Genomic DNA, 21,093 nt, shown 5'->3' with positions numbered 1-21,093 from the left:
AGATTTTGCACTTTAGTAAATAAACCCCATTGTGTACTTAAAAGTGGGGTATGCCTGTATATACTTTGCCTACTTTCAGCCTGCTCGGGTCACATGATCCGGCTCCTGTGACAGCTATGGGGGGAGAGGAAGGAGCGCCAACCATGGATGGGTCCAGAGAAGCCTATGGGTGACGTCACCGCTCGCAGCTTTCCCAGTCATTGTCCAGCGCTCTCTTCTCCCCTGTAGCCACTGCTGGCTAAACAGGAGAATACTGTTTAGATGCACTTTAAGTAAAAAGGAAATGTTAAAATGTCGTTGTTCTAGACTGGCACAAGGATTATATATTGTGGTGGCGATATGTTGCCTCCTCACCACCTAATTTAAATCAATGATTGCCGTGCAATGCACGCGATTGTGACATAGCAGTATGGAAAATCTCAAATCAGGTGTGAGGAGGCGACACTGTGCCCGGTGATTTTGGACTTCTCCCATGTTGTTCAAGAAGTTCTCTACCTGTTTAAGGTTGCCTACCCCTGCCTTAGAGCCAATATTGCACAGCTGGCACTTTCCCTCCAACACACCAGAAACAAGGTTCTCTCCACAGATAAGGTGAGCCTTGGGGAGGATACACAGTATGATTTTTACCTGGAATCTGAGGATGATGGTCCAAATCAAACCAAGAGTCAGTCTGTGGTTTCCATCGACAATATCATGGGAGCCCATGTTTTCCAGGTGAACCCTTTGTTCTTTCAGGAACTGCAGAGCTTTGTCAACATTCTCCAGACAATGGATACGCATTCTTCCCTTGGTTGGCTTGGGCTACGGAAACAGCAGAAGGAGCGTTTTACTAATAAAGCACAATAAAGTGGTGAATAAGATGTGCAGCGGAGGGGAAAATGGTTAAATCAGCTCTGTGTGAAAAGTGGAACAAATAGAAGGTAAGCATGTGCAACATCCCAGGCCTATAAGCCTACTTGGAACCCTTCCAGTTATGAATGGATTTTCAGGAGTAATTATCTCTAAGCAAAGACTAATACCTCAGGATCAACAAACCCTATTCTCTGCCACGCGGACTTCCATACTATTGGTTTTACGGTAGAAGGTTTTCTCGTATGGCGCTGTGGCCTAGATTGACATTAGCTAGAACTGTACTTGCTGTATCTTGTGCCCTGGAGTGAGCGACACCATCAGGGGTTACAATGTGACCAGCATCAAAAAGACCGGAGGCATCAATAAACTAGACCTCCTTACAGCTTGTGCCATTGGAAACTTTTCAAGACACACGTGAGCATACCTTAATGCTTTACTAAAAGGGCAAAGACATTTAACGTTTGATTTTATTTGAAAACAAGTATAATGTAAGGAGGAGCTGACTGGGAAATAGACAGGAGCTAGAAAGAACGAAGAAGAAGAAAAAAAAAAAAAAAGAAGCAAACTTTGTTTTTTCAGCTTGCCTTCAAGTTGGCATCTGGCATAATTTGCTTGAATCCTCTGAATAAGTGACCTAGTCTAAATGAACATATTTTGTATGTTTGATTTAGGGAAAAAAAGTGCAGGTGAAGCTTTCACAGAGGGGAGGCAGATAGCCTTGACCGGCTGAAAAGCATTAGCTCTTAACTCACTGTCATGCAAGCAACAAAGAGGTTCATATGGATTTTGGAGTTGCCGGCTCTACCCTTTTGCTTATTGCATGTTTGATCGAAGAGAACCTCACTGGTGCCCTCCACATAAAGGCAGGATTGTAATGCTGCCTCCCCTTCTCTGCATCACTGCCTGTTCCAAAGACAAAAGAGACCTGTTGTGTACTGGACAACTGCTCACGTATTATTGTGCTTTGCAGCACGCTATGCTACTGTCAGGGCCTGGACTTGAACCTGGTACCTCAGCTGTGTCTGGCAAGGACTCTTCTCTGAGCTACCTGAGATGCTTAACAGCACCCTGTCTGATTCATTAGACAACCTTGCCTTGTGACTTATGTTGAACCTTGAACTCTTTGCTCCTCCCATGAACTTCACGATTTTAACCCATGTCCTTGCACTTCCTGCTTGCCAGATTTTTGTGCTTTCTTAGACAGTATCTTTGCTCTGGTCTTCCCTGCTGCCGTCCATATTTTGCTACCAATTATCAACCGTTGGCTTGTTCCTAGACTATGCTATTGCCTGTTCCCAAATTGCAACTACTCCTTACGGACCTTTTGGCTTGTTTACTGATAACGCTTTGGTTTGATCCTTACCTGCTTATCTGCTACTGGACCCCGGCTTTCCCACCTCCTGATGGGGCGATCCTGAGGACTGTGACCTGGTACTAACATGCAGCAAAATCTATCTCCACCATCAGGAGCTCTGATGAACACCAGTTAGTACTTAGACTCCACACCTCAGGTGAGTCTGTGCCATCTGCAAGGGTGACTGCCTGTGTTCCTATCCTTCTGGTCAATGGTAGTCCCACAACTGCTATAGCAACTGGTCTTCGAGCCTGATCCTTGATTGTGACAGCTACCATGGCCCATTTGTTCTGAATCGGCCTCTAATAGAAATTGGCCCATTTTTCCTCATTGCAGCATACCCCAAAATGCGTTGTGCTTTGTGGTGTACTACAGCACAGGCTTTCTTTGTAGAGGGGTTAGGGCAGCCTTTCTCAACCTTTTTACCCCACTGGAACCCCTAAAATAATTTTCAGGCCTCAAGGAACCCCTACTAAAACCAGTTTATTTGGGGTCAATGGGGGAAAATGCCACTTATATTGGTCAGTAGGAAGCATGAAACTCTAACACATGGTCGGATTTTCCGACGGGAAATGTTCGATGGGAGCTTGTTATCAGAAATTACGACCATGTGTAGGCTCCATCGGACATATTCCGTCTGAATTTCCGACAAACAAAATTTGAGATCTGGATCTCAAATTTTCCGACAACAAAATCCGTTGTCGTAAATTCCGATCGTGTGTACACAATTCCGACGCACAAAGTTCCACGCATGCTCTGAATCAAGCAGAAGACCTACACTGGCTATTGAACTTCATTTTTCTCGGCTCGTCCTACGTGTTGTACGTCACCACGTTCTTGGCAATCGGAATATCCGTCAAGATTTGTGTGACTGTGTGTATGCAAGACAAGTTTGAGCCAACATCCGTCGAAAATTAAAACATGGATTTTGTTGTTGGAATGTGCGATCGTGTGTACGCAGCATAAGAGTGCATGTCAGAGCACCACCCTTGCAGACACCCAAAAAGACCATTGGTGTCATGCTGTTGACTTTGTAAAGTGGCGTTGGCCCTGGAACTATGCAGGCACCATCAAAATGGGAGGTCAACCAGCCACAGCTCAAGTACCTCTGGAGGAACCCTGGTTGACAATGGCTGGGTTAGGGTAACATTTAAAAATGAAAGGCATGACAATGCATCACAGTGCGCTTGGTGCATTTGTGTTTCAATACAGTTGTGTAGATTTGAAGTTTATGTCCAGCTAAAAACGAAAAAACTTATTCTATTCAGCTGTGGATAGCAAGGGGAAGGACTAGAACCCTTGCTGAGTTTTTATTGCTATCCCAGACTCCATGAAGGGCTGCGTTGAAGGTGTTCGATGTGCAAATGCAGCATGTTTTTGACATTGATTTTGGATGCTTCTGAGACATTTAGAATTCCTTGAGGGTCGATCTGCTTAGTGCTAGCTAACCTTTTCAGAAAAAATGTAAAGGTGAACACTGCACACCCTCCCCAACCCCCACTGCACCTACCTCCGTGGGGGGCTGAGCTGTTAGTACCCATGCAGCCTGTGTAGCGGCCCGGGAATTTGAAATCCACTTTGAAAGTAAAAAAAAATCCCAAATTTTGTACCCAGAAAAGTAATCGAGGGGGAAACCTTCCAATGGGGGCCACACATTCTGGTGACCTGGGGGGCCCCCAAGGAATTCCCTTAATTTGCAGAGATTTCCTCTCACTTCCTGTTTGGCTATGGGACAGGAAGTGAAAGGAAATCTCCGCAATGGGACACATATGGCAAAAAAAAAAAAAAAAAAAAAACTGACAGGGGGCTATAACCCTCCCTTACTCTAAAGGAAGTAAAAAAAAAAATGCCTATAGTTCTACTTTAATATGCATTAAGTTTATTTATATTTTGTCTGTATGAAACAAATAAGCTGAGGACAACTCTCCAAGAGCCAGACCACAAGGTGTTAATGCGCCCTTTAGCAAACATGTCTCAATATGATGAACAATGTATGTAATATGTAGCCGTTTAGCCCATGAGGCAACACCTACTGATAACAGCGCTGACTTGCGCAATCACGGTACATGTTGCATAGTGACCCTAGGACAACAACTTTCACAAATTACTGGGTGTAGTTACTGGAGGAAATGAACCTACTCTCAGGACGGTCCCTGAACAAACCTATAGTCAGGGCTGGGCCAAACTAGTTAGTGTATAACAAGGTCTTTTTCTAACCTTGCATTATCTTTTTCTTTTTGAATGAGGAAAGCAAAAGTGTGTGTACTCTGATAGAGAAGGTGCACATTTAATGCTAAGGCCGGCCATATATGGTTCGAATCTCTGCCGGTTCAGCAGGACCAGGCTGAGATTTGAACCGTTAATGGGCAGGCTGGATGTACACATTTGATCGATAGTGGGTACAACCGGCCTGCCCGGATCTCTTGCGAATGTTGCTAGCGACTGCTAGATGCTAGTGATAATCACCGTCTTCTCCCAGCGGGGACAGCTTTCCCATATCAACACTGTGTGTTGATGGGGGAATTGTGCAAATTTTCTTTCCTGCAACCACAGGTTCCTGACTGTGTTGATGGGGGGGGGGGGGGGGGGGGGGAATCCCTTCCAAGGAGCTACTGTGTTCGCCCAGTCTCCCGTGGCACAGAGAGCCATCCCTGCTTAAAGAACACAGTGATTCTTGCCAGCAGCTATAGCCACTGGCAATAATCACATATACAAATCCGACATGCTGGTTGTACCGATGGATCGACTTGGGTACAATCGGCATGCCCATAGATGGATTGAATTCTGTCTGGTCCCTGCTGAACCAGCAGATATTGGAACCATCTATGGCCGGCTTAACCTATAAATTTACTTTAAAGTGGTATTAAACTCTACAAAACCGATTTTAAAATGTGCCCCCTGCAGGTTTATGCCATAATGTGCTAGCTTGCATACAATACTAGCACATTATAACAGATCTATCTTTCAAACAGACCCCTCCAGTTCTGAACTGTCACTGCTCCTGGCGTGTACATATTCACCTAGTCTTTCTTCCGGGTTCACTCTCTCTAGGCATTTGAATGGCCAGGCCGCGATGATATCACTCCTATACATGCCCATGGGAGTCACCATCGCAGCCCGACACTCTGTGCAATCACAGAGCACCCAATGTTCAGTGAATGCAGAGAGTACTGTGTATGTGCCAGTGGCACCCTCAACTGGAGCCAATGTTAAAGTCTAGTCAATGGTGCAAGTTCAGGCTCTAAGACCTACAGAAAATACTTTAGAAGATAACCTGTAGGGGAAAAGTTAAGAAATTAACTTCAATACCATTTTAAAATCAGCCTGCCGATGGACTGAATCTCAGCCGGTACCTGCTGAACCAGCTCATATTCAATCCAGCAATATGGCTGGCTTTAGTTTGGCTCATATTCAATCCAGCAATATGGCTGGCTTTAGTTTGGCTCATATTCAATCCAGCAATATGGCTGGCTTTAGTTTGGCCATGGATTTTTTACATTTTTTTTCCCTATCAGCCAGGAGGCTTATAAAAAAAAAAAAAATTGGATAGATTCCTCCATCCACACAAGTGAGGTGGATGGAAGAATCCTTCTCGCTGTACCATTGTATTCTGACAGCGGGACTCCTCCACTGTCAGAATACACTGATCCTTCACAGTCTGCTGATCTAGAAAATGTTTCCAACAGTCCCATTTAACAGAGGTTGATCAATGGATCGACTTCTGTTTAACGGGAACAGCCACAGATGGATCAAAATCCGCCCGCTTCAGCAGGGACTGAGCAAATTTCTATCCATCTATGACCAACTTATGAGCAACTTATGAGCAATGCACTATGTAGCTGAGTCGATCAGCAGGGTGGCCATGTTAGAGTGAAATACAGATGGCCATTATGAGGCTCTCCAAATTTTTGTACATAAATCAATCATGAAAACATTGTACAGCACCATGTAAATGTAAGAAATTTACCAGACAGTATGCATTACAAGAAAAAAAAAAAAATTAAAAAAATATGCTCTCACTGAAAATAAACTAGTTTCTCTTTAAGAAAAAGGATTCTAAGCCTGGAAAGTTAGAGCAGTAACAAATTTTTTGTGCTAAGCTATATTTTGTGGTAAACCGTTAACCCAACTGTTTACTATGCCTCAGAGGAGCTGGAGATGAGGGTGCAGATATTTTTGACATTATGCAAATGAACAAATGGGCATTGCACAGAGCTGTGTCCAACAACGGGGTGAAAGCAAGAGCAGGAAATGCTGGTGACCACACTGCCACCGGTAAAGCCCAACCATATGACATCCTTATAATGTCTTCCTATAGAACAGATACTTACAAGTTTCTCTCCAGAGAGAACTTCCAGCAGTTTGATAAGCATCCTTCCATCTCGCAGGTCTCCGTATAGATCGGTAATTCTGCAGGACACGCGGGCCAGGTGGGAATTGACCCATTTTGTGAAAGTCTTCTTCTGGACAGCCTCTCGTTCATCTGTGAAGACATAGAATATGGCGGTTAATGGTGTTTCAGATGATCAAGGTAGAGTTTACACAGTTTAGAATACGTTAAAGGGCGGAGCTATGCAGGCAATAATTGGAATTTTAACCACGCTACTAAAATAGATATACTGTTAAAGTGGCAATCGATGGCTGGAACAAATGGTAGGCATGTGCAGAATGGAGTAGACATCAGGGCTGGGCTGAGGGGTAGGCAGAAGAGTCAGCCGTCTTGGGTGTCAACAGGAGGGTATAAAATGGACAAGTCTTACAACCCAAGTTGCTTCAGCTCATGGGGGGAATGGGGGCTACCATTTGGCCTTTTTGACATGGAAGCCAAGGACCTTGTCCAGGGGCACTGGTGGAGATTATTCTCTCGTGATCATACAGGGCTCCACTTTTGTGTTAGCCCTACCACATGCAATTTGTGTAGCCTTCACCATATGGAGCCATTTGGGTAGCCTTTGACCACGACTACTTACTAAGTAATCAATAGCGATTTTAGTGGTGTGATTCAACAACTCAAAATACGTAATAGAAGCCATTTCTGTGGACGAAACATGATCTAAGAATGGAGGACAGGCAGATAATTAAAAGCTTCACCCCCTTACATTCATAGAAGCTGTAAAACAGGAGCTGGGCGGAAAGGGATGGTAAAAGTCAGGCTCTTTTGAGGAGAGCCTGTGACATTCCTTGAGTTGTATTTACCCCCCAATCCTGGGAGTGGGGGTGGCAGGGCAGGGTGGAGGAGAATTACTACGAACAGCAAAGGAATTATTATTATTATTATTATTCAGGATTTATATAGCGCCAACAGTTTACGCAGCGCTTTACAATATAAAAGGGAGACAATACAGTTATAATATAATACAATACAATACAATAGGATTAAGAGGGCCCTGCTCAGAAGAGCTTACAATCTAATAATCAACACAAGCAATGTAACGAAACGTCCCACATTCAGTTTGAGTGCCTTCGTCATGTACACCGCTTCCTTCCAGTCTGAATAAAGATATCAGATCTTCCAACCACAAACTAGGCAGTACACGTTTTGGCTGCTGACCATGAACTGTATATTGAAACACAGGTACACAGATATTCAAACTTCTCCTCAGTAGACTGTCCAATCAGAAGGGAGAGCTGCTGGAGGAATCAGCCCCCTCCCCTCTCACAGCTAATCTACATACACATTCCATAATACCCAAGGCAGACAGACACAATAGATCAAATACAGACACACCCCAAATGACCCAACACAGAGCACACCATAGTATGAGAGATTATATACACACACACACATACACCATACCAGTGTGGTTGTACAGCGAGTCCGATTAGTACAGATCAGACTGGGGTTCTTGGTCACCCTGTGCCCCTATTAGAGACACTGGGTAACTTAGACATAGGAGGTGCATGGGGAGCTGAAACAAGGGTTTCCCAACCTCCCCAAGAGATTCTGAGTTCCACGGCCCCCCCCCCCCCCCGCCCAAAGTGACAAGGGACACATCCTATTGACTGTTATGGCCCTTGTGCTGATTTTTAGGTTTTTGATTTTGGCTGCACTTAGGGTCGGCTCACACCTGAATAGCAAAGGAACACGGTTTGCATTCCTGTGCAATACTCATGCGACTCAGTACGGAGCTATTTTCAGCCCATTCATTTGACTAGGTAGAACATCGGATCATACAAAAAGTAGCGCATGCCCCATTTACTGAGGTACCAATGCGAGCAGGCGCAGGCACACACACTATTTTTGCAATCTGCAAATGGACCGCCTGTCTGTTTTCACCCGATCTGATCCACCAGACGGATGGAAAACAGGACCACCATCCGTCCGGATTTAGTGGATGGGAACGGACATGTCACCGTTGACATCTGCAGCTCCATAGGGGTGAATGGAGGGTCCGATCAGGTCCACCTAAAAAAGTGATAGGCAGATCTTATCCAACAACCCCCGTGAAAGGGGCCTAGAGGAATTTTTTGCTTGGGTAAAAAAAAAAAAAAATACAAATTCTTGCCGGCTAGACCAGTTTTTGATAAACTACATTTTGCGCACATTAATATTTTCCTCCCAGCCCACATGATCCTGAGCCATGTCTCTAATGATATACAATTCTTAAGATGTACGGCTCCTCATAAATAGCTCATCGCCGTCTTTCCTTTAAATAATGTGTTTTCATTAGAGGAAAGAAGTCATCCAAATGAAATATAACAGTAGGGTATTGTGATGACCTATGAAGAAAACAAAAGCTGAGGCAGAGGAAATTCCTTCACTTCCTCCTCTGCTCCAGTTGTGCGGAGAACGGGGACGTGATTTTTCCATGGCTGAACTATTTCATGTGGAGGAAGGTAGAATGTCAAACATTCCAATTCAGCACCGAACACCACAAAGGAACCTCTCATTCCTGCCCAATTATTTCTGAAGCGTCTCCTCACTTCCACAACACTACAAAACCGGCTTGGGCAGTCAACAGCTTCATTCCATTACAGGCACCATTATTAATCAATAACACTAAACTGTCCCATATGTACCGTCTTGGCTCAATACAAGACGCCTGGCCTTCGGATGCACTTGCATTAAAAAGTTTACTTTAGGTGATTATTGATTATAGGCAAGCTTTAAAAATGTATCCAAAGCCAAGACTTTGTATGCTTTGGATACAGCAGGGAAGGGCAAGGCTGGCCACACTACATAACAAGAGGGTGCACCAGCCTAGCGCATTGCCGTCAAACAATTTTATTAATAAATAAATCAAGTGATATACTCAAACACATGTTATAAGCAAGTGGATCTTAAAAAACAGATGAGACTGCCTCCAGATAAACACTGCTCCACGGATAACATGGGAAGACTTCTCAGCGTCCTATGTGGCTTACGCTTTTCAAGGGTAAGCCCTAAGGAAGAGGGTTTACCCTCGAAATGTGTAAGCCACATAGGACACCGAGGGGACTTCCCGTGCCATCTGTGGAGCAGTGCGGACCTAGAGGCAGTCTCATCTGTTAAAGTGATATTAAAGTCTTGTTTTAAAAAGAAAAATAACAAATATGTAACACTTGCCTGCTCTGCGTAGTGGTTTTGCACAAAGCAGCCCAGATCCTCCTCTTTTTGGGGTCCCCCCCCCCGCCAGCGTTCCTGGTCCCTCCCTCCTGCTGAGTGCTCGGCTCGGCATTGCGCTTGCTTGGGTGCCCCCCAGAGCATGCTCCGGGGGCACCCAAGCGGCTGTGTCCATTCACATACATAGCCGCAGCTTGGCCCTGCCCGCTCCCTAATTGGCTCGCTGGCTGAACCGATGGCTCCTGCTGCTGCTGCCTCAGCTAATCAAGAGGGAGAGTCCAGACAGCCGTGGCTCTCGTGGACATCGCTGGATCAAGAGGGAGCTCTGTGCTGCACACAGAAGGTTGCATTCAATGCATGAAGGTAAAAAACTTTGAGCCTTTAGAACTACTTTAAAGGAGAAGTCCAGCCGGAGCTTGTTTGGCTGGGCTTCTCCTATGGGTCACGGGAGGGACCAATTCGTTTTGAACTCCTGTGACTCATTTTCAGAGAGCAGTCTGAAGTCTGCTCTCTGCAGACGTTACTGGAATCAGTCCAGGCACCGCGCCATCATGACAATAAAGCCTGGATCCGCCAGATGCCCCGCCCCTCCACAGCTCAGCACTCCAATGAGCGCAGCCAAAAATGAAAAATGGATAACCCCCATCCACACAAGTGAGGTGGATGGAGGAATCCTCCCCGCTGTGCCATTGTATTCTGACAGAGAGACTCTTCTGCTGTCAGAATGCACTGACAGCAACGCTGATCAATCAGCTGCAGCTGCTGATTAAAAGCAAATTTTACAACAGCCCTATATGGCTCAAAATTTGGCCTGTCCCTGCTGAACCCAATAGATCTTTGATCCATCTATGGCCGTCTTAACACATGCGACATTACAAATACCTACGACTTTTCCCAAATAGAAATGACATGCATGGTTAGAATTTTGCTCATTCAGAAACCAGAAAAAAAAATCTTCCATCCTACTCCTTCAAAATTGTCGCGTCGCTACAGTCGAGAACAATCGCAATCTGACCCCACTATTATAAAATTGAACTGACGTTCCGAAAATTAAAATTAGTGCAGGGCGAGCTTTAGAAGCCTTGTCAAGTTTTTAGTGCCGTGTCACGGCTGGGAAGAGCCACACTATTATTGTGTACTGGTGACCAATGTAACTAGGGAGATTCACACCATTGTGTCCTGGTGACCAGTGACACCAGTGTCACCGCAAGCGAGATTCACACTATTGTGTCCTGTGACCACTGACACCAGTGTCACCGCTTCGGAGATTCACACCATTGTATCCTGGTGACCAGTGTCACTGCAAGGGAGATTCACACTATCGTGTCCTGTGACACCAGCGTCACCACAAGGGAGATTCACACCATTGTATCCTGGTGACCAGTGTCACCACAAGGGAGATTCACACTATTGTGTTCTGTGACCATTGACACCAATGTCACCGCTTCGGAGATTCACACTATTGTGTACTGGTGACCAGTGTCACTAGGGAGATTCACACTATTGTGTCCTGTGACCATTGACACCAGTGTCACCGCAAGGGAGATTCACACCATTCTGTTCTGTGACCATTGACACCAGTGTCACCGCAAGGGAGATTCACACTATTATTGTGTCCTGGTGACCAGTGTTACCGCTGGAGAGATTCACACCATTATTGTGTCCTGGTGACCAGTGACACCAGTGTCACCGCTGGGGATATTCACACCATTGTGTCCTGGTGACCAGTGACACCAGTGTCCCAGCTGGAGAGATTCACACCACTATTGTGTCCTGGTAACCAGTGACACCAGTGTCACCGCTGGTGACATTAACACTATTAAAGTGGTTGTAAAGCCTCAAGATTTTTCAACTTACTGCATTCCATGCAATAAGGTGAAAAACCTTTGGTGCTGCAGCTCCCCCCTTTTTCTTACCTGAGCCCAATCTGATCCAGGGATGTGCACACAAGCGCAGTGGCTCCAGCTGCTCTCTCTCAACTCATTGGACAGATTGATAGCAGCAGGCGCCATTGGCTCCCACTACTGTCAATCAAATCCAGTGACACTGAAGCGGGGGTCGAGTCCTGCTGTCTATCAATGGACGCAGCAGCGGGACTCAGGAGTGAGCACACATGGGTGCCCCTAGGGAAAGCAGAAAGAGGGGCCTGCAGCACCAGTGGGGCGACCCAGAAGAAGAAAATTGGGCTGCTCTGTGCAAAACAAATGCACAGAGCAAGTATAGGCAGGTTTATAATTTTTTTTTTTTTTTTTTTTTTAAAAAAAGGGTTTACAAACTTTAATGTGTCCTGGTGGCCAGCACCTGGACAGAAAGTGATAGGAAATCCTAAATATCGAGTTGTCAACAGAACAGGGATAGAAGTTAAGTGTTCCCATAGGACCCTTCTTGTTGCTGCAACAACCGTGAAATAACCCCAATGGGAATCAAACGTAATAATCTGCTACCCCATTGAATCTGAAATAGTCCTTTATAGATTACAACAGAAGCAATATTTCACATGTAACATATGATCTGCAGTCACTCATCTCAGAGGAAGTCCCCCCCTCCCCGCAAGACCGAAAAAAAGTGTAACATGCAAAGTAAAAGAAGGAAAGCGGAAAGAGCCAACGGCTGTACTGATAGAGAATGTTAAACGGTTATCTCCATGTAACATAAGGAAGGAAGCTGGATGTAAGGAAACATGAAGACAATGAGATCGAGGACCAGACTTTCCAGTAGTAGTGATTTTAAAGCAGATGACATAAGTGAGAACTAAATATGACCTTCAAATTAAAGCTCAAGAGGAAATGCTAAACATGCCTAAACTAGAAATAGTAAAATCGGAACCTTTCAGGTCAAAACAAGTAACAAAACATGACTCCTTGTACTACCTGCAATTACCTTTATTAATCCACAGAATTTGAGATTCACCAAAATTTCGGCACTTTGGCGAAAGAAAGAAAAAAAGAAACAGGCGCTGATAATGGCTGTGGGTCGTAGATACTGATAGATAACACCAGCACTTATTGTAGATCACTTGATACATAAAGCCTGCCATAATGAAAACAGTAATGCCGCCAGCAAAAGACCGATGAGCGCTTTTCGTTGGAAAATGCGACCGTGTGTACGCTCCATCGGACTTTTGCTGGCCGAATTCCAGCCAGCAAAAGATTGGGAGCAGGTTCTTAATTTTTTGGTCGGAAAAAGTTCCTATCTGGAAATGCGATCGTCTGTAGCAATTCCGGCACGCAAAATTCCTACGCGTGCTCGGAAACAATTCAACGCATGCTCGGAAGCATTGAACTTCATTTTCTCGGCTCATCGTAGAGTTGTACGTCACCGCGTTCTTGACGGTCGAAAGTTCAGCAAACTTTTGTGTGACCGTGTGTATGCAATAGAGGTTGACCGATATGGGTTTTTCTCTGGCCGATGCCGATATTTAGAAATCGCGGCGGCCGATGGGCGATATATGATGCCGATTCTTTGGGCCGATATGTTAAGCCGATTTTTTTTTTTTTCCCTTCATCTCATAAAATCTAACAGTTGGACCCCTTTCACAATGGGGCGTTTTTCAGGCGCTTTTGGGCTAAAAATAGCGCCTGTAAAACGGCTCCCCTGCAGTCTCAGTGTGAAAGCCCTGGCGGTGCACTGGCGGGATGTTAAAGTCCTGCGAGCAGCATCTTTGGAGCGGTGTATAAAGCGCTCCTCCACCATTCCTGCCCATTGAAATGAATGCGCACCGCTGCCGAAGCGCCTGCAAAGTGATTCAGCAGCGGCGCTTCACGGGCGCATCCAACCCCTTCCTCGGGCGCTAGCTGGGTTATAAGCAACCCGCTAGCAGCCAAATAGTGCCGCTAAAATGACGGTAAAAGCGCCGCTAAAACTAGCAGCGTTTTACTGTCAACGCAGCTTTTTTTTTTTTTTTTTTTTTTTTTAAAGTAACAAGTGATACAGAAAATTTCTTACATTTAAACAGGTAATCAAAACTTTTGGACGAAAAAAAATGGGCTAACTCTACTGCTTAGTTTTTTTTTTTTTTAATTCATTCGTGTATTTTTTCCCAAAAACAATTGCGTTTGAAAGACCGCTGCGCAAATACCGTGTGACATAAAATATTGCAGCAACCACTATTTTATTCCCTAGGGTCTATGCTAAAAAAAATATATATATAGTTTTTGGGGGTTCTAAGTGATTTTCTAACAGAAAATACAGGATTTTTACTTGTAAGCAACAAATGTCAGAAAAGATTTATGCCCCGTACACACGGTCGGATTTTCCGATGGAAAATGTCCGATCGAAGCGTGTTGTCGGAAATTCCGACCGTGTGTGGGCTCCATCGGACATTTTCCATCGGATTTTCCGACACACAAAGTTGGCGAGCAGGAGATAAAATTTTCCGACAACAAAATCTGTTGTCGGAAATTCCGATCGTGTGTACACAAATCCGACGGACAAAGTGCCACGCATGCTCAGAATAAATAAAGAGATGAAAGCTATTGGCTACTGCCCCATTTATAGTCCCGACGTACATGTTTTACGTCACCGCGTTCAGAATGATCGGATTTTCCGACAACTTTGTGTGACCGTGTGTATACAAGACAAGTTTGAGCCAACATCCGTCGGAAAAAATCCTAGGATTTTGTTGTCGGAATGTCCGAACAAAGTCCGACCGTGTGTACACCCTATTGGTCTTTAAATGGTTAAACTGAGAACTCCTCCACACAGAGTTCAGTTCATTGATAAGTATAAACATTGTATCTTTTTAGTTTCTTTTATCAGACTTGGTAGGCTGCCCAAGAGAGGAGAGAAGTCACTCCACAGAAGACTTCAGGCAACTTGCATTGATTGACTTCTATTACAGAAGTCATTTTCAAGTCGCGCTGAAGTTATAATCGGCCCTTTTTTTATCAGCACAATCGGCCGATGCCGATTAATTAAAAAACGCCAAATATCGGCAGATATATCGGGTCGACCTCTAGTATGCAAGGCAAGCTTGAGCGGAATTCCGTTAAAAAAGCCATCATATCTTTTTCCAACAAGAAGTCCAATCGTGTGTACGCGGCATAAAACCAATACCGTGACAAAAAAACAGAAAACACAGGAACACCATCAATTATGGTAAGTGGTTTTATGACAGATTGCAATTCTTCTACAAGGTTGATTGTGCTTGTCAGACATTTTTTTTTTTTATTACAAGACTGACCTCTGTCCCTCTATGAGGATTCCACCGGAATCTGGTCAGGCCAGCTATATGGTTACCATGGAAATGATAAACAGCCTATCCAGATAACCACATGGCCATTATCTGCTGTCACTTTGTGTACACAAACTGCGTGATACACACGTCACCTGCAGGCTATGCATGTGGGAAATGCTGTGTATTTCACCAGAATGACACGATCAATTTCACAGGAAGAACGAATGATGAGTAACATTCTACAGAAAAACACAAATGTGTACACAACCCGCTGCAAGATTATTACCTATAAAAAAGAAAACAAAAAAAAAACAAAAAAACAAAAAAACGCACAAATAAGCTGCACCAGTGGCCGATTACCCCTTATGGAGCAGGCCAGCTCTGTCATTGGGGCTATGAGCCTAGTGACTTGGCAGCAATGTTCTCATTACATTAAAGTGGAAGAAAACTTCCAACATTAAATTTTACCTATAGGTAGTGTAAAATATCTCCCAAAGAGGTTTAAAAAAACCCTGCAAGACAAAAAGGCATAATGAGCTAGTATGCATCGCATACTAGCTCATTATCATATACTTACGTTAGAACGGCGCCGGCCCTCCCAGTACAGCGCGGACATCTTCCACCGGAGTTACTTCTGGGTTCGCGGCTCCGGCTCTGTGGCCAGAGCCGTGATGACATCACGCCGGTCACGGCACGACTCCTGAAGAAACGGCACCAGCGGCCCCTATCTTCAGTGCGCCGATGACGTCAGCAGTAGCGCATATACTGAATATCTCCTAAACTGTGCAAGTTTAGGAGATAATTTAAGGTACCTACAGGTAAAGCCTTGTTATAGGCTTACCTGTGGGTAAAAGTGGTGTAACAGAGTTTACAACCACTTAAATCGGTTTCAGGTAAGTTTCACATAATGTGCTAGTATGGGATGCATAATAGCGCATTATGGCTTTACCTTGCAGGTAAGAAAAAAAAAAAAAAAAAGTCCAGTGGTTTACAAACACTTTAAGATGAAGAAATGGTGTGATAAAGCTGGTTATAAACCAGCAGCATTTCCAAAGAGTAAGTAGTAATTTTAATTTTAGAGCAAAAAATATTGATTTCAACTTAAACAAGTGTCAGAAAATGATTTAGACTTTAAGTGGTTAAACTTCCTGCATTTACACGTTGTTTAAAAACTTGGCAGACTGCCTGGATTTTTTTTTTTCACACAGACCTTTATCCCTCTGATCTAAGAAGGAAGAGTTAGTTACAATGTTTCAAGTTAAAAAATTGGCAGACTGCCCTGTATGTTTTCTTTTGACAGCTGAGTGAGCAGATAAGTCTCTCTACTTGTTATATGAAAGAATTGGCAAACTCTGCAATAGAGATCTCAGAGGGGGGGTTGAATCGAGATCACGATTTTTTAACGATTACTTGTGCAGCTCTAATATAAAATAATTTTATATATATATATATATATATATATATATATATATATATACATACATATATATATATATATATATATATATATATATATATATACACATATATATATATACATATATATATATATACATTTTTTTTTTCATTCATGTATATTCTTTTCTGTATGCCATTGTCTTGTATATAGATAAAAATACCCATATTCAACCATGTATCATATGTTTATGAGGTATGCTTTGTTTATATGCCAATTAAACCATTTTATAATTTCTCCTACTACCTGTCTGCCTCACTCAGAGTCCCAAAAAACCCCTTATCACTTATCAGGGAGGGACACTGTTCCTGTGTATCCAGTGGGCCAAACAGGACAAGGGGGGAGGCGCGGGAGGCGCAGTGGACATATACAGTATAGCTGTGCTGGGCTTTGCGCGAAGACTCAAAGCTGCACTCAGTCGCACTCTAAAATCGCGCAACTTTGGGGTCACAATAGTGGAAACATGACTTGTCATCCGACCATGTGTCCAAAGTTGCAAGACAAGTCACAGCCCATTGATTTCAATGGCACCCGCTGCCATCTTTGTGACTGAAAATCAGCAACTTTGAAAAAAGGTGCCTGCACTACTCTGATGCAACTTTTGATGCGACTTTGACTTATTTTTGTTTGACAAAACGATCACCAAAATCAGTGTTTGTGCGCATTCATGTGCTTGTGTTCTCTTTCTGGACATCTGAAAAATGTAGCAAGTCCTCAAATGGGTAAGGACCATTTTCTGCCAATGGCGAACGTTCCCCTCTGAAGTTTTGTTCTTTGCTACTTTCAAAGAAAATCCATCACTCTACTGACTACTAGATAGTCAAGTTAGAGACAGAAGCAATGTGGTCTACTCGTCAGCACAGTCACAAAGGCGTTTTTAATGCTCTTGGGCTGAAGGATCACATTTCAGACTCATCTGTTGTGTTGACACATTAATAATAATTACAGACAGTAAGAGTTACAACCTGGAAGCTTTAAATGCATACCGTTCTTTAATGACGGCACTTCTGCCAAGTGTCTACAACACTAATCATCCGGACACTCATCACGGTAATGAGCGGATATTCTCCTGTCCTGCGGCAATGTACAGTACAGTCTTCTAGTAACTGACTTGTAATACATATCAGGTCAGGATAGGTTGATACAAGCTGAGGGAGCCAAAAATACACACCTTACACCCAGGGGGAAAGGTTAGGGTGAGGTCACAGGGTGTTCTCATAGGATTCTGGGTAGGTTAAGGGACTCCAAATCCTACAGCTAGGCCACCATCATTAGTGCTGACATCATTTGACTAAAAGTCTAATTAAGCCCAACATCTATTTTTCAGTTTGTTTGACATCATGTCTCACTTTATACTGTAATCTTGAAAATTTTTTAAATCTCCTACAAAAATTCTCTCCTGATGCAGGCTGACAACCTTAAGCCATTTGCTCGCAATTAGCTTTGGTCTGGTCAGCCAGCTTTTTGCACCATTTCAGGTAGCTGAATATCAAGTCTTCCACATGAGCAGGTCAATGACAAGCCAGGCAAGATCTCTTCTACATGAGCAACCAAATGACCAGCCAGGCAAGATCTCTTCTACATGAGCAACTAAATGGCCAGCCAGGCAAGATCTCTTCTACATGAGCAACTAAATGGCCAGCCAGGCAAGATCTCTTCTACATGAGCAACCAAATGGCCAGCCAGGCAAGATCTCTTCTACATGAGCAACCAAATGGCCAGCCAGGTAAGATCTCTTCTACATGAGCAACCAAATGGCCAGCCAGGCAAGATCTCTTCTACATGAGCAACCAAATGGCCAGCCAGGTAAGATCTCTTCTACATGAGCAACCAAATGGCCAGCCAGGCAAGATCTCTTCTACACGAGCAACTAAATGGCCAGCCAGCCAAGATATCTTCTACATTAGCAAATCAATGGCCAACCAGGCAAGATTCTCTTCCACATGAGCAACCAAATGGCCAGCCAGGCAAAATCTCTTCTACATGAGCAACCAAATGGCCAGGCACGATCTCTTCTACACAAGCAACTCAATGCACAGCCAGGAAAGATCTCTTCTACATGACCAAATCAATGGCCAACAAGGCTAGATCTCTTCTGCATGAGCAGCTCAATGGCCAACCAGGCAAGATCTCCAGGTAAGAAAAAAAAAAATTATAAACTCTAGGAAAATTAAACAATCTACCCTTACAGTGCACCCCCCCCCCCCCCCCCTTGCAAGCTTTATATTATAGGGGCAGAGGAAGCAAACATTTACCCTTTTCTTCATTCCAACGCTGCAACCAGTTACTCTGTGAGCTGCAAACGCCTTGGGCCACAGTCCAGCCTTAGCATACAATGTCAAAGTTCTGCCCACAGACCAGAGCTTTGGTTTAAGGGGGTGAGCACTGAACTTGGCCAGAGAAGGGTGCAAGATAACTTGGCCATAGATGGATCGAATCTTGGCTAGTTCAGAGGGGACCGGCGAGGATTTGATCTATCTATTGGTAGGTTGGCTGTACTGAAGTCAATCCATCGGCCTGCTATCAGAAAGGTACTTGTGCATTAACCCCTAGACATAAAGTGATTGTAAAGTCTTTTTTTCCTATAAAAATAAACGTGTTATACTTACCTGCTCATTTGCAGTGGATTTGCACAGAGCAGCCCGGATCCTCCTCTTCTCGGGTGCCTCTTCTGTGACCCTGGCCCCTCCCTCCTGTTCAGTGCCCCCACAGCAAGCAGCTTGCTATGGGGGCACCCAAGCTGAGGCACAGCTCCCTGTGTCCATTCAGACACGGAGCCCCGACCCAGCCCCGCATCTCCCCGATTGGCTAGCTGACTTTGAAAACAGAGGGAGTCAATGGCACCGCTGCTGTGTCTCAGCCAATCAGAAAGGAGAATCTCGGACGGCTGAGACACTCGTTGACATTGCTGGACAGAAATGGGGCTCAGGTAAGTATTAGAGGGTGCGGGGGAGGCTGCTGCACACAGAATGCATTAAGATAAAAAAAAAACCTTTTGCCTTTACAACCCCCTAAGGAGCATGTAACCCTTGCAGTGGAGGAGGGACCCTATTGCAAGGGTGCTTTTTTTTGGAGTTGGGCTTTAATAAAAAAAAGTTTATACGATGAGGCATGATCCTAAACATCCAAAAAAAACAAAAAAAAAAACAAAAAAAAAAAAAACATATGGGTTTAAGTACACTTTAAAGAACATCTACCATACACTATACCACTCTACTTTAAAAAAGAGATTAAAAAAAAAAAATCACAATCCCTGCAGAACGCTCAAAGGCCAATACCCTCGAGTCAATTTCCAGCAAAACGACCATAAAAAAAATTTAGCAGCAAGCAATAATTAACACAAACATACCGACATGGCAATAAAACAAATATATAACTAGGGGCAGAAGATATTGCTGCTCTCTGAGAAGGCACGGTCATCACACTGAGAGAAGTCATAAGCAAACAGATATCCAAATACCATAAATACAAGGAGATAGTGGACGGAGGAAGTGAACACGGGGTGAACTGCAGCAGCTGCTAGGAGCATTTCCTCCTGGTTTTGGCAGCTGGAGCCAAACCAGAAATTGGAGTTTATTTTGAAATTTGTTCACAAATAAATCAAGAGCCAGAGAGAATAGCTGGGTAAGACCAAGTTTTTGAGGGCAGAGGAAAAATTGTGCGTCATACACATGAAACGTATACTTGTTTCTTAAAGTGTTACCCCAACATTTCATAATTCTGATATGTATCTGTTGTACCCATGTACGTGTATGAAATAATATTTTGTTCTCTTTACATTGCTTAATTTGTGTTGAATACCTGGTCACCCTGCCAGTCCCCCTGCTTTCCCATTTCAAATTGACCACACCAGGGCATACAGTGCCTTGAAAAAGTATTCATACCCCTTGAAATTTTCCACATTTTGTCATGTTGCAACCAAAAACGTAAAATGTATTTTATTTGGATTTTAGGTGATGGACCAACACAAAGTGGCACATAATTGTGAAGTGGAAGGAAAATGATAAATGGTTTTCAAAATGTTGTACAAATAAATATCTGAAAAGTGTGGTGTGCATTTGTATTCAGCTCCCTTTAGGCCCCTTTCACACTGGGGCGGTGGGGACGTCGGCGGTACAACAGCTCTATTTTTAGCGCTGCTGTACCGTCGTTCTTGTAGCGGTATTCGGCCGCTAGCGGTTCGATTTTAACCCCCCCTGGCGGCCGAAAAAGGGTTAAATCGTACAGCGCGGCTATAGCCGCGGTATTACCGCGGTATAGACGCGCTGTCCCATTGATTTCAATGGGCAGGAGCAGTTTAGGAGCGGTGAATACACCGCTCCTTCCCTGCTCCAAAGAAGCGGCTCGCAGGACTTTTTTTACCGTCCTGCGAGCGCACCGCTTCAGTGTGAAAGCCCTCGGGCTTTCACACTGAACAAACAGCGGAGGCTGTTTAGGGGCGGTTTTCAGGCAATATTTTTAGCGCAATACCGCCTGAAAACCGCTCCAGTGTGAAAGGGGCCTTACTGTGATACCAACTAAAATCTAGTGGAACCAATTGCCTTCAGACGTCCCTAATTAGTAAAAAGAGTCCACCTGTGTGTAATTTAATCTCAGTATAAATACAGCTGTTCTGTGAAGCCCTCAAAAGGTTTGTTAGAGAACCTTAGTGAACAAACAGCCTCATGAAGGCCAAAGAACACACCAGACAGGTCAGGCATAACGTTATGGAA

At 44.1% G+C, this 21,093-nt stretch overlaps 1 protein-coding gene across 5 annotated transcripts in view; it reads right to left on the bottom strand.

Annotated features, from left to right (window-relative positions):
- The window catches only part of SPTBN1 (spectrin beta, non-erythrocytic 1), a 298,156-nt gene that overhangs the window by 116,226 nt on the left and 160,837 nt on the right, over nt 1-21,093 (bottom strand). For all 5 annotated transcript variants that reach the window (XM_073628569.1, XM_073628572.1, XM_073628573.1 and 2 more), the window contains 2 exons: nt 6,538-6,689; nt 628-801 (listed from right to left, as the gene is read on the bottom strand). In XM_073628569.1, the coding sequence (XP_073484670.1) occupies nt 628-801; nt 6,538-6,689 (326 nt within the window). The remainder of the gene's footprint in view (nt 1-627; nt 802-6,537; nt 6,690-21,093) is intronic.

Source organism: Aquarana catesbeiana, linkage group LG04 (assembly GCF_042186555.1).
Source record: "Aquarana catesbeiana isolate 2022-GZ linkage group LG04, ASM4218655v1, whole genome shotgun sequence".
Taxonomy (NCBI): domain Eukaryota; kingdom Metazoa; phylum Chordata; class Amphibia; order Anura; family Ranidae; genus Aquarana; species Aquarana catesbeiana.
This window is presented reverse-complemented; position numbering and strand designations above follow the sequence as displayed.